This window comes from Jaculus jaculus, chromosome 11 (genome assembly GCF_020740685.1).
Source record: "Jaculus jaculus isolate mJacJac1 chromosome 11, mJacJac1.mat.Y.cur, whole genome shotgun sequence".
Taxonomy (NCBI): Eukaryota; Metazoa; Chordata; class Mammalia; order Rodentia; family Dipodidae; genus Jaculus; species Jaculus jaculus.
In genome coordinates this window covers 94,956,456-94,970,144 of record NC_059112.1, presented here as the reverse complement: position 1 = coordinate 94,970,144, position 13,689 = coordinate 94,956,456, and the positions used below count along the sequence as shown (strand labels likewise).

The 13,689-nt window shown below is 48.2% G+C and overlaps 1 protein-coding gene across 2 annotated transcripts in view; it reads right to left on the bottom strand.

The window, feature by feature from the left end:
• Bicd2 (BICD cargo adaptor 2) overlaps positions 1-13,689 on the bottom strand; it is a 52,625-nt gene that overhangs the window by 17,539 nt on the left and 21,397 nt on the right. For both annotated transcript variants that reach the window (XM_004652303.2, XM_004652304.3), the window contains exon 2: positions 1,685-1,897. In XM_004652303.2, coding sequence (XP_004652360.1) covers positions 1,685-1,897 — 213 coding nt within the window. The remainder of the gene's footprint in view (positions 1-1,684; positions 1,898-13,689) is intronic.

The window sequence follows — 13,689 nt, the reverse complement described above, 5'->3', positions numbered from 1 at the left end:
CCACGTGTAGCCCAGGGGCCACAGGTAAGGACCCCAGAGCTGCTCCTCCCACAAGAGCCTCCGTTTTGGGTGATGGCAGAACACTAGGAGCAGCAGCATCAGGATGACTAGTCAAAAACATTCAGAACTATCTGACCCGGACAAAGTAGATTTTGTACGGTAAAGCTTCCACTGGTCCTTATGGTGGGATATGTGTATGCTAAATAGTAGTCATAGGGGAGGAAAAAGGGGAAAGGCTGTGGGGGTAGAGGTAGCAGGTCAAAGGGTAAAGACATTACCAAAGGCCAGCAAGAAAGGCTCCAGCCCAGCAGAGACAAGCTTGGGGCACTGAGAGCGTCAGCCATGCCAGATAAGGAGCGCAGCAGAGTGGCTGAACCTAGGAAGCAGCAATAGAGGAGAAACTGTAGCTAGGGAGGCAAAGGCCTAAAGGTTCCTATGGCTTTGTGGTAGGCAAGCTTCACAGCCCTGGGGACAGAGGCGGTGACACTTGGAAAAGGCCTGGGGGGGGGACTCAGGATTTCCTCCTGCGCATAAACAGGAACAGTAGGAATCTTCCCCCACCCCCGACCTGCCTATCATCAGCTCATGGAGCTCATTTCCGACCCAGTGGGGTCAATCGGCCCTCTTGGCAGCCCAGGGAAGAAGCTGCATGTGAGAGAGAGCCCTGAGGTGACCTTTGAAAGAGTGGCCAGAAAGGTGGGCAGTAGTCTGAGCAGGTAGGGCTCCCTCTCTCCCTCAGCGACAGCCCCTCCGCCTACCCTCAGCCAAACCATCCTTGTGGGAGGAAATGAGATCATGCATTATGGCGCCAAAGTGAGGGCTGCCCTCCCCCAGGGTCAGGCCAAGCCCCACTGGGTCCTCCGCAACACCAGCCATGCAGGGCCCTGTTACAGCTGCCTCATGGCCAATGCCCTACTAACCTCCTGCTGAGAACATGTACTGCAGGGGGAGGCCCTTCTGCAAATGGAAAAATGGCCCCAAATGCTTGGAGGATTTAGGGTGAAGGAGCATAAAGTATTCTCAAGGTGCCACACAGGATTTCAGAGAAGAGTTTACAGACAGGGAAAATGAGGCTAGGACTGATGGCAAGGACTTGTTTAGTCCTCCAGGCTCAGGGAGACATGAGGCCAGTACCATGCCCCTCCCATCCCTGCAAGGACCGAGAGCCTAGCCCATAAGGCCATTTCCAGGTTGTCCACAGCCAGATGCAGCTTCTCATGGGGACTTCCAGGTCTACCTGTTGTCCCTGCTAACCTACCCTCCCTGCTGGGACCCTGACCTTCCTCAGAGAACACTGACCTCTCTCTGAGGTTCTTGGCCTCATTTTTGTTGCTATGGCCACCAAATTACAAGTTGGACTGTGCATCATACAGGTCCATGACCAAGGCTGCAGGACCCTCCCGACACTCCTCCCTTTATAGTGTGGCCAACCAGTCAGGCATGGCCAAGCCCTGAGGGACACAAAGCATTCCTCAGGTAAGGAACCAACCAGTGAGCACAGGACCTGAACCCATAAAGGGCTAACCATCACCCTAGTCAAGGCCTTTTCGGAGGACCTGTGCCCCCAGCGAGGTTAGTTCAGACACAGCCCTGCATGTGTGTTCACCTCTAAGCAGTGGAGAGTGAGGCCAGAGGAGCAAGATGAAGGCCACTGTCAGTGACAATGTGACCCCTAACTACTTACCTCCTTCAGCTCCTGAGCCACCGAGGTGAGGCGCTCATTTTCAGACTGGGTGTTGGTGAGGACATTGCGGAGCTGTTTTAGCTCTGTCTGCAGTTCTAGCACCTTCCGCACATAGTACTGCTCCTTGGAGGCAGACTCCTGGATCAGGCTCTCCTCGCGGCTCTCACCATCTGCGGCCACCTTCTTGTGGTTCGTGTGTGCCTGGCCAAACGCCTGCATGGAGAGACAAGACATGAATGAGAAAGCTGTCCTGGGACCACCGAACAAAGAAGGAGACTCAAAACGAGAAGAAACGCAGGGTAGGGTGAGGACTGGTGAGCAAGGAAGTGGTTCTGTGTTGTGCACGTGTGTTAACATACACCGAGCTGCACATGACAAGAGCACTTTAATAAGCTGTAATAAACTAGACTGGGCCTTGGGAACAAAGGATGCAGTGGCAAGATGGAGCATGGAGGACAAGGTACCATGAAGAACGTGTGTGGCAGAACTCCCTCTGCATGAGGCAAAGTTGGAGTTCCCATGCTGGGCACTAGGAGGGAAGTTCCCAAGGCCCGGGAGGGGTTTCCACTTTGATCCTACACCAGCTAACAGGATGTGAGCCCAGAGCTGCACACTTGGCCCTGACTTCCTCCCACTCCAGACAGAAAAATTAAAGCTCAGACAGGTAGTACCACAAACATCTCAGGCTAGTTACCACATACAAGGAGTGAAGGAGTCTTTCCATTCAAATGCTTGATGGCAAGCCACTCTTCACTTGTTCTGGTACAAACCTAGGCTGGGAAGTCAGAGCTCTGGGCCCTGGGCATGATGGTAGAGAGGCTAGCTCAGTATGTTGGGGTCCACAGGGGTAGGGACCTGCATGACCACACACACAGGGGTAAGGGACAAGGTTTCTGAGCCCCAGGGTTCAAGGAGAAGACCCTTTAAGAGAGAGCAACCAGCAAAGGGTACTGGCTAACCTAGGACAACAGATCTGTCCACACCTTGAGCGCTTTGCTATACCCACACTCTAGGACAGGACAGGCTAGCCCGGCATCCCTTTCTATGCCCCCGTGAGCAGGCCAAGCCATCAACAGGGCCTTCACTAAACGCTTCTCTCCTTGACTCTTTACAGGAATCATGGCAAGAAGCAAGATCAAGGAAGAGATATCAAGAATACATGGCTTTACTTTTTTTTTTTTTTCATTTATTAGAGAATGAATGAATGAATGAATCTAGATGTGTGAATGTGTGTACTGGGGCTTCTTGCTGCTGCAAACAAAGTCCAAGATGCATGTGTCACTTTGTGTGTCCAGCTTTATGTGGGTACCAGGGAACTGAATCTGGGCTGGCAAGCTTTACAAGCAAACAACTTTAATCACTAAGCTATCTCTCTAGCCCCAGGTGGCTTTATTAGTCTTAGGAGAGTAAAAGGGAACATTCTGTCTCATTTACTGTTTGTTTAACACTGTCTAGAAATTCATCCCAAAACAACAATGGAGAAAATGTACAAAGCCATGCTGTGTAAGGGTGTTACTGAGTTAGACAGTTTCTAATATCAACACAGCAAAACACAGGCAGCAAGTCAGTCACTGTCCTCCCGACAGGGAGCTGGCAACATCTAACGCATGTATGTGTCTGTGGTATTATGAGGAGCAACACACACAGCCCACAGGACCAGGGCTGGGTGGGGAAACTTGGAGCTCACACCACAATACCCCTGGCAGTAGATCTGCGGGCATCCAAGTTACCCAGGCTGTCTCCCCCAAGGTGGCCAGGTCTCACTCTATGCACAGCACATTCTGTGTGTCAAATCAAAGCAGCTCAGTTTCATGGTTTCTGTTCTGTTTGCCTAAATTCTGGTCCCAAGGAAGGACCAAGTCACCCACTGCTACATCTACAAGAACCTGACCCAGGCCAGGTGTGGTACCACACACCTTTTTAATCCAAGCACTTGGGAGGCTGAGGTAGGAGGATCACTTTGAGTTTGACGCCAGCCAGAACTACACAGTGAATTTCAGGGCAGCTTGGGCTAGAGTGAGACCCTACCTAAAAAAAAAAAAGGAACCTGACCCATACTGGCTGTCTATCGTAGGACACATGAAGGGAAGCCAGCCACCAAGCTGGTCTCAACTCAGAGCTCTTGGACTGAGTTGCAATCCTATCATGCAGCAGACCTGACTGAAGAGTCTAGCACCTATGGCTGCTCAGGACACACTCACGAGCTTGAAACTGGTACAGGGGTATCACCTCAGAACCTTTCCCAAAATGTGACAGCTAAGCACTGTCACCCAATGCTCAAGCCCAGGCCAACCCGGGCCCCGAGTCTACCCTCCACGTAGGCTCCTAGCCTGGGGCCTGGGAGCAGCCCTGGGCAGCTTTTCAAACATACTGTAACGGAGGCTCCTACTGTAGCACAGAAGATGTAGTCCAGGAACTGAACCTACCTTCTGTGTGAGAAAGCTAAAACAAAACAAATAAGAACTAGCTACAAATTTCAATTCCCAGATTCTACGTAAAGTGACAGGGTAAGGGAGGCAGTTCAAGTCCTCACCCCTTCAGGAACTTCAGGGGGAGGGCACAGGAAGGAGGGCTGAAGGAGGCAGCCGGCCTGTAGAGAAGGAACACCTAGAAGACAGTGCCAGGGAAGTGGGGCAGGCAGCACTGAGGACAGGGATGAATCTTCGCTGTGGATGGTCAGTGTGGGGCTGAGGGAGCCACAGGAAAGGACCACACAGGAGCAGAGGGGACAAGTCACCAGTCCCCCACTCACAGCCTGAAAACAGGCCCGTTCCCACCAGCCAGAGGAAGCCTCCTGCTTCACAGGCAATCCCAGTACATAGAAGGCTGAGGAGGAAAGGGTTGCCCTAAGTTCAAGGCCAGCTAGGGCCACAGAATGAGTTCCAGGTCAGCCTAGGCTAGAGTGGGACCCTGCTTAAAAATAAATATATATATTTTTTAAGAGACAAACTGGTCTTTGTCTTGAACTATGTAGCCAAGGATGTCCTTGAACTTCAGGTTCTCCTACCTCCTCCTGAGGGTTGGAATTACTGGCGAGCACCATACCACACTGGTTTATACTGTGTGCAGGGCTTTGGTATCTGCAGCAAGCACTCTACAACTGAGTTATATTCCCAGCCCCAACACAACCTTTCATCAAGCAGTGCCCAAATGAATATTCATATGCCAAAAATGAATCAGAGCTGGGTACCTGACCTCCCAGCTACTCAGGAGGCTGAGGCAGGAGGTTCAACCAAGCCCAGGATTTTGAGTGCTGTTTTTGAACACAGCACAACATTCTCACAGGAAAACAAAACAATCACAAAACCACAAAAACTTTGATCCCTACCTATTACACATAAAAGAAAGCTCAAAGTGGATCATAGGCTGAGATTAAAACAAAAAAGAGGAAACCATAGAAGAAAAAGTTTGTGATGACTCATAGGGTAAGTTCTTAATTTTGAAGGCCAACCTATTTGAAAAAATATGTTAAGAGAGTGAAAAGACAAGGCACAGACTAGGAAACTGCAAATCATGCATATGATAAAGGGCTTGTATCCAGTATATGCAAAACTCTACTAAATAAGAAAAGCAACTTCATTTAAAAATAGACAAAGAATCTAACAGGTATGTCACCAAGTTACAGATGTAAAAAGAACTACATGAAAAGATGCTGAAAACCGTATTCACTGGGAAAAGCAAATTATAACCATGAGATACCAGCACATACCTATTAGAACATTAGAAATCAAATAACTTCTACACAACTTACAGTGGATAATACAATGCAAATTCTATATAAATAGCTGTTTACTGTATTGCTTAAAGAATAACAAAAAGAAAAGCTTTCTGGAAATTTTTTTCAAATATTTTCAATTTGTAGTTGCTTAAGTCCCTAGATATAGAGCCCAGGACATGAGGGGCCATGTGTATCTAATGGTCACAGTCATCCATTCCTAGGTACTTGCCCAAGAGAAATGAAAACATATGACAAAGACTTGCAAAAGAATGTATACAACCAGGCACTTGGGAGATGGAAGAAGAAGGATAGCCTGAGCTATAGAGAGGCTTTGTCTCAAAAAAGAGTGGGGCTCAGCCAGGTGCACGCCTTTAATCCCAGCACTGAGGAGGCAGAGGTAGGAGGATCATCTTGAGTGTGAGGCCACCCTGAGACTCCATAGGGAATTCCAGGCCAGCCTGGGCTAGAGATCCTACCTGGGGGTGGGGGGAAGGAGGGATGCGGGCATCAAGAAATGCCTCAGCAATTAAGATACTTAAAAGCAAAGCCTAATGACTCAAGTTTGATTACCAGGTACCCATATAAACCTGGATGCACAAAGTGATGCATGCATCTGAAGTTCGTTTGCAAAAGCTGCAGGCCCTAACATGCTCATTTTCTCTTTGCTTGCAAATAAGTTAATTTAAAAAAAAAAAAAAAAAAAAAGAACATGGGCTGGAGAGATGGCTTAGTGGTTAAGGCACTTGCCTGTGAAGCCTAAGGACCCAGGGTGCATTTCCCAGTACCCAATGTAAGTCAGAAGCACAAGGTGGTACATGAGTCTGGAGTTCGTTTTGCATTGGCCCTAACAAACCCATTCCCCCATCTAATAAATAAATAAAATAAAGAACACACATATTTGTAAATGCCAAAATAAAGCAGCCAAATAACCACCAATAGCAAACAGAGTTAAAATATAAAAGTATGGTACAACCCACAAAAAGAGGTCAACTGGTACATTAACATGAATGTACCCCAAAATTACCTTGGTGAAAAGATGAAACAAAGTCCCTAATTCCGTTTGCATACAATTCCAAAAACTGCAAGTTAATTTATACCATGGTCTTCTGAAGAGGAGACAGGGAGGGACTACAAATGGGATGGGGAAAGGTGTAAAGTGAGGGACAAATTAATTACCTTGACTCTGCTGGTGGTCTCATGAACATATGCCCATATGCAAACTTATACTGAGCATCTTAAATGTATGCAGCTCACAACATGTCTATTATCTCACTAAACCTGCCTAAGGAAACAGTGCAGATGGTTCTGAAGCACTTTACCCTAACTGGAGAGGATGAATCTATGAGACAGGGAGCAGAACCCTATGGCCACTATCTCCAGCCCACAGAGGTGGAGGCCGAGCCTAGTCACCTTCCTTCTGACTAAAACACCTTCAAACCCCGCTGTGTACAATCCTATGCAACCTTTCAAGTACAGCTCAAACCTGCCCCTCCTAGGACACCTGGTGTTACTTCCTTCTTTCATCCTATAGTTTGTTCCCTCTCGTTCTCTCCTGAGGAGCTCAAGGGAAGTTCTTCAGAGGGGAAGGTCGAGGGATGATCATCATCAGTTGTGACTGTACTTGCAGATTTCTCTGCCTTACCGCAGACCTCCCAGATGATTCCCTGTAGGGTGGGAGTTTCTGCCCACCACCCTGCTGCCTGTGAAGAGAACTCCAGATGCAGTGCCCATTCTACCTCTGCCCAAACTTCTCTCCCTAGATACTCTAGGGACAGAGGACAGGGAAGTTGGAAGATCCAAGCTTCCTGGACCACAGGATGATGCTCATTTAGGCTGTGAGAAGCAAGCAAAGTCTTGGTGGTATCTTCCTGCACAGGAAGATGCTGTTCTTGACAGACACCTGGCCCACACCTTGCCATACTGCTCAAAGTTGCCCAGGCTCAGCAAGACCCAACAGGGCTGGGAGAGTCCAAGCATGAGGTCATGGCCAGCCAGGCGCCTTCAAGAGGCAGCCCAGCCCATGTTTGCTTCTGGCCAACACATAGCCCCCTGGGATGCTGGCTTCAAGGTTAGTCACGCCCATGTGGACATGGTGCAATCATCTATGCCTACAAGGAGCCAGGGCCAGACGTGACTAGGGAAGTATGATCATTCCTCAGACATATGGGCTCAGGACAAGCTGAAGGACTCAGCCTAGGCTTGTCAAATGTGTAGGGTGGCAAAAGATGAAATCACAGGGGCTCTAGAGGCAGGATTTCAAAACCAAGCATAATGGGAGAGTGGACTAAGCTAAAGAAATGGTAGGAACAATGACATAGGAGGCAAGAGGTCCCAGGAACCCATAAATCATCAGGAGCCACTTTGGAGGCAGTGGGGCCAGTGAGGGCCTGAAGCTGGAACCATTCTATGATTGTGGTGGTTGTGTATCAGGCACACCCCCTGTGTGCTACAGACTATTCTACGGTTCCATGCATGGGAAGGGGCATACGAGCACCCATTTTATACACAGAAACTGAGACAAAACAAGCTTAGTATCTGGCTGAAGATGGATCATACAGCCCTGGGATTGGGGGAACTGGCAGCAAAGAGCACTGGAGTCATATCCAAGAGATGAACCCAACGTTCCTATCCCCCCACACCTTGAAGCCAGACCAGATGGCACAGTAGAGCAGGCCCTAGATTATGTGGGAGCACATGAGCCCACTTGTGCCCACTGCCCCATCTCAGAGAAGGTCAGCTAATGTCACAGGCTGCTCAGCTGGACCCCCTCTGAAACATGCTGCAAGAGTACAGGTGGATGGCCATGATGAGCACCAATCACAGTGTGTCTCAACTTGCTCACCTGTAACCTGGGTTAATGATGCCTCCAACCTGGGCTCGCTGCTGTGAAATTTAGGTAACAATACCTTATCTCAGCCCAAGCCGCCTCTCACTCTACCAAGCCCCCAACAGAGGCCTTCAAATACAGATTCAGGGAGTTATCCTCTGTTCTTATGTACCTTTCCTTGTGGCCCAAAGGGAACCACTCTTTCAGAGTCAGCATATGCCTGGCTCAGGACAGGGCCAAGGAACTCATCCCTGGACCAGTGTCAACATGCTGAGCACCCCCAGTAATGCCAGAATGGGGGTAGCGTGCAGGAGGCCCCAGAACAAGCTGTTCAACATACAGGAGCTAGCCCATAGCAGATGCTTAGCCCCTTCACTGCACCCAAACCATGAACGGAGGCTGAGAGCTGGTGTGAGAAGAAAAGATGACAACCAAGTGGCTCATCCTGTGGCTTAAAAGCAAGATCTGAGACTTCAACCTCAGGGTGCCTCCTGCAGCTTCAGGACGTTACAGATTATCTAATGGTCTGATTCCAATACAATTTTATTACAATACCAACCTGGCCTATAGGGTGGTGGTTTGCTGAGACCTAGTCTAGGTAGCAATCTCATCATCTCCTGACCAGAACACCTGCAAAGTTCCCTATTGTCTCCTGGGTACCCCACTAGTCTGGGACGACTTGTCAAGAGTTACTTCCTAAAGTTTGTTGTAGAAAATCTGTAAGTTTGTGGTGGAAGGGCTGTATCCCTGGTTGTGTGATAGCGCACAGGAGGAAACAGGCAATTTGGTCAGAGCTTAGAAGGTGGAGATGTGCCCTAGGGAGAGACAACAGCATTGGCAAAGTACAGAGGCAGGACAAGATGGGGCTAAGGAGACCAGGGCCCCATGCAAGAACCTCTGAATACTCACTCGGACAAGAATACCTCCCCCTTCCTCCTTAGCCATGCAGATCCCCAAATGACCAGCCATGCAGGCAGGAGACACTGCTTCCTTCAGTACATGCTAGCGACACAGCAGGAGAGAGCGCAAACCTGGAGCCAGGCTACTCAGGCCCACCTCCTGCCACTGGTCAGCCATGACTCTAGGTCCAAACCCTTTGCTGAGCCCACCTACTAACTGGCTATGAAGCCAAGCTCCCAAGGGGCTGGGTGTGTGGAAGTCTGCCTTGTTTTGAGTGAACATGGGTACCAAATCAGGATTACTCACAGCCAGACCACAAATTAGAATTAAGAGCAGCCCAAATCAGCGCTTGCCCCTTTCTACCTGCCACACAGCTGGCTGGTTCTTGCTGATCCCCACAAGGCCATATGCCGGAGTTCCTAGATGTTCTGGCTGTCCACCCCCACATGAGAGATGTCCCTGAATGTCTACTGAAAGTTTCCCCAGGTACAAGAAAACCCTCATCCATTATCACTATCAAGAAATAACATGGACACCTCAACACTGAGTGCTAGCTGTCTATCCCATGGTACAGGCTGGTCCTTCAGTCTCTGTCTGGAACAGGCATAATTGGACACTGAGCACAAGCCCTCTGCCACACACACACATTGTCTACAGGAGCCTGGCTCTCTGAAAAAAAGCCTAAACCAACAGGGCAGGGAACAGGCCCTTCAGGCAGGGCTGTCCCCAGAAATTCTTTCATCCTAAACCAGTTTGGTCATCTGATGTAGCAGGCATACTTGCCAGCTAAGGGAGACTGCCTCAGCACTCTAATGAGGCAAGGCTTGTTCCAGGAAGCAGATTCCACAACAAAGCCAGGATCCTCCACTCCTTTGTCTGGGCTGATCCAGAGCACCACCCACCCACACACTGTGGGTTCCACACTTGTCTTTGAAGGGCCACCACGCCTGCACTGGGCTGAGCCTGGGAATCTCAGGAATCCCTAAGCTGTACCAGCTGCCCACCCTGGCACGCGTGCCTGGCAGAGTCCTCCCACTGCCTGCTGAAGTGGAAATGCTGCTGGGCATTCTGGTCAGGGCTGGGGACACAGGAGGAGGCATGGTTCTTATCTGCTCCTGAAAGAAAGGGCTTATGGGAATATCCCAAGCACAGTTGCCATCTATTTAGGCTTGTTATAAATGCTAAGAGCTGGCACATGTGTCCCATCAACCTTCACTGCCAGAATTTACTGCACGCCTCTCCTCTGATGGGCACCAGTGGTGTAGAGACCCTACTCCACAGGGCCAGCCCCCAAGCCCCTCCCTCATCAGTACCCAACTGTTCAAAAGATGGGGCTGAGGAGACAGCTCAATGGATAAAGCACTTGCCATGCAAGCGTGAGGACCTCAGTCAGGTGATTTCTGTCAGCAATGAGAACCTGACTGCAACAGTAAAGCCAGTACCAGAAGCAGGATTGCAGCTAGACACCTAACTGTATAGCTTGGTCCTTTTGGAGATGATTTTTCAAGAGGGAATGTGGAAAAATTAGAAATCTTGGTCTAAGAGACGCCTTGCAGTGCTGTAAGTACAGCTTGATGGACTATTCTGGTCACAGCTGAAAGACTAGAACAGAATAAGAACTAAGGACTGTGAAGTTTGGCTGATGAGGGTGAGAAAGAGGTTTGCTTGGACTGGGCTAAAAGCATTGTGTGTGAGAGGCTTGCTGTTACACCCATGTCCTGAGAACTTGTGCAGGGCTGCAGTGTGTAGAAACGGACTGGTGTGTGCAGAGGGATATGGCACTTCTAGAAAGAAATCTTTGGGCCAAAACTGCTGCCTGTTCAGCTGTTATTATTTGAGAGATTACAACCATTGCAATTGGGCCAGCTGGTCTGCACTGGCACAACAAAGAATGTAGATTCTTTTGAAGGGTCCTGAGTGCTCAAGGAGTGTCCTGTTCTTCAAAGTCTGCTTTACTCCCCACTAGATTAACAAATTGGCACCCCACCTGATATTAAAGAGAGGGTCAGTGAATTTGTAACATGGTCTTGTGTTTTGGAAATGGCCATGGGCAGTGTGTAGCAGGTTTGCTGGATACCTACATGGAGACCCAATGGAGCTGTGAGGATGAACTGTGGGTTGCACTGGGAACCCAGTGGGGATGCCAGACCCATGAGATGGCTGCCAAGGAGAGCTGCTGGCTCCAGATGAAGTTTTCCAGGACTGTGAGTAGCCTAGCTGGAGGGGCGGATTGGAACTCCAGAGACTTGTTGCTGTTTAGAATTATCGGACTTGGAGATGTATCACTGGCTACAGTTGTTGGACTTGGAGCTACAGAGTTTGATATTTGCCCTGTTTTAAATCTTGTATTGGTTGAATATTTCTTTGCTATGTCCAATGCCATCTTTTGCAGTGTGAATGTTTATTCTGTGCCATTATGGGGTTTTTGTGTGTATTTTTTTGGTATTATGGAGCAGTTAAAGGATCTTGTACTATGGGAATGTTTGAACATCACTGGGATTTATAAAAACTATGGAGAAGCTAGGCGTGGTGACTCATGCCTTTAATCCCAGCACTCGGGAAGCAGAAGTAGGAGGATCACCGTGAGTTCGAGGCCACCCTAAGACTCCATAGTGAATTCCAGGTCAGCCTGGGCAAGAGTGAGACCCTACCTTGAAAAATCAAAAAAACTATGGAGACTTTTAAAGTTGGACTGAATGCATTACATTTTACATCATGGATGGTTATCAGTGTATAGGGGCCAGGGGCAGGTTGTGGTGGTTTGAATCAGGTGTACCCCATAAACCTAGGTGTTCTGAATATTAGTTTCCCCAGCTGATGGCAACTGGAGCTTCCCCTCGAGTCTATAAGTCTAAATAAACCCTTTTTTTTTTCCTAAGAGCTGTTCTTGGTCGGGTGATTTCTGCTAGCAATGAGAAGCTGACTGTAACAACACCTAAGACCTTCACACCCATGTGCACACACACATAGAAATATGCATGTGCACAGACATCACACACACATATAAAAAGTTTAAAAATGGGGGGGGTGTCTGGAGGGATGGCTTAGCGGTTAAGGTTCTTGCCTGCAAAGCCAAAGGACCCAAGTTCAATTCCCCAGAACCCACATAAGCCAGATGCACAAGGTGGCACATACGTCTGGAGTTTGTCTGAATGCCCACTCTCTCTTTCTCTATTTGTGCCTCTCTCTCTCAAATAAAATAATTGTTTTTTAATTTAAAAACTAAAAGTAAGGCCTAGCTGGGTATGGTGGTGTACACCTTTAATCCCAGCACTTAGGAGGCTAACGTGGGAGGGTTACTGTGAGTTCGAGGACAGCCTGGGCTACAAGTTTTAGGACTAGATTGAGACACTGCTTCAAAAAAAATCAAAAACAAAATAAATAAATAAATAAATAAAAGTTAAGGCCTAGGTAGGAGATGCGTGGCTGGCAGGATGTGTAGGCCTGAGAGGTTCTGGTCACATGAGTCTATGAACCTTGCTCCAATCCAGGCAGCTAAATATGGCTGTTTAGAGTCCTATCTATATTACTGAGATTCCACAGGACACCAAATGGCATCAGAGCTTATTAAATTCAAGACGAGGCTCAGGCCTATTAAGCTGATATAAATGCAAACTCAAGAGTACTACTAAATGAAGAATCTAAACATTAAGAGACGAAGTTCATAGTCAAAGTCTGATTAGCCCTATCATGACTGTGCACCATACTTGTAAGGGTCGGCGAGGCAGAGGACTTTCAGTGATAGTAATGAGGACTAACACAGCACAAGACCCAACCGTCTTCCCAAGAAAGACCTTGTCTGTAAGAAATGCTGGCATAAGGAGGTGGCCTGGAATGACACCTGAGTAATCTCAAAGGAGGAAGAAACTCTACTCTCATGCTGTGCACTATGGGAGAGAAAAATACAGTATTTTCAGTTTTTTGTAAATCTAAAATTGTTCTGAAAAATAAGCACTATAGAAAGCTATGTCAGCATGCACCTAACACATGAAAATTGAAAACAAAAAGATATTCTAAGTTGTGTCTGTATCAGGAAGGGCATACAGAAAAAAAAAAAACCAGGAAACTGAATAAACAAAAATAAGAAACATATCATACTAGCACTCAGGGACCACTGCCAAGCAGCCCTGTGCTGGGGGAGGGGCACAATACTAAAAATAAACATCAATGATAAAAAGAAATAGCATCTGTTCTGGAATTTCAGAAAATAAACAAAATGGCAAGGCAAAAGTCTTGAAAAGGTGAAGTGGACACTATGAAAACAAAACAAAACAAAAAAAGACAGAAACCAAACAGAAAGGCCCCGCAATTGTGTCAGTGGATTGTTTTTACACTACTGAGTGCAGCGAGGCTCATAAGTCTGTGCAAAGCTTCGCCCTCACCAGGGGCAGACACTGACTGTGCAGTCCCTGCAACAACGTGAGAACTGAGCTGCACCCCCCCCCCCCCCCGGGCTTGAACTTGCTTCTGTAGACAAGATGAGCAGGAACAGACACATTCCACAGAGGGCTGAGCCAAGGCTGAGAGCACATGACAAGCCCAGGAGCTACACCACAGAGC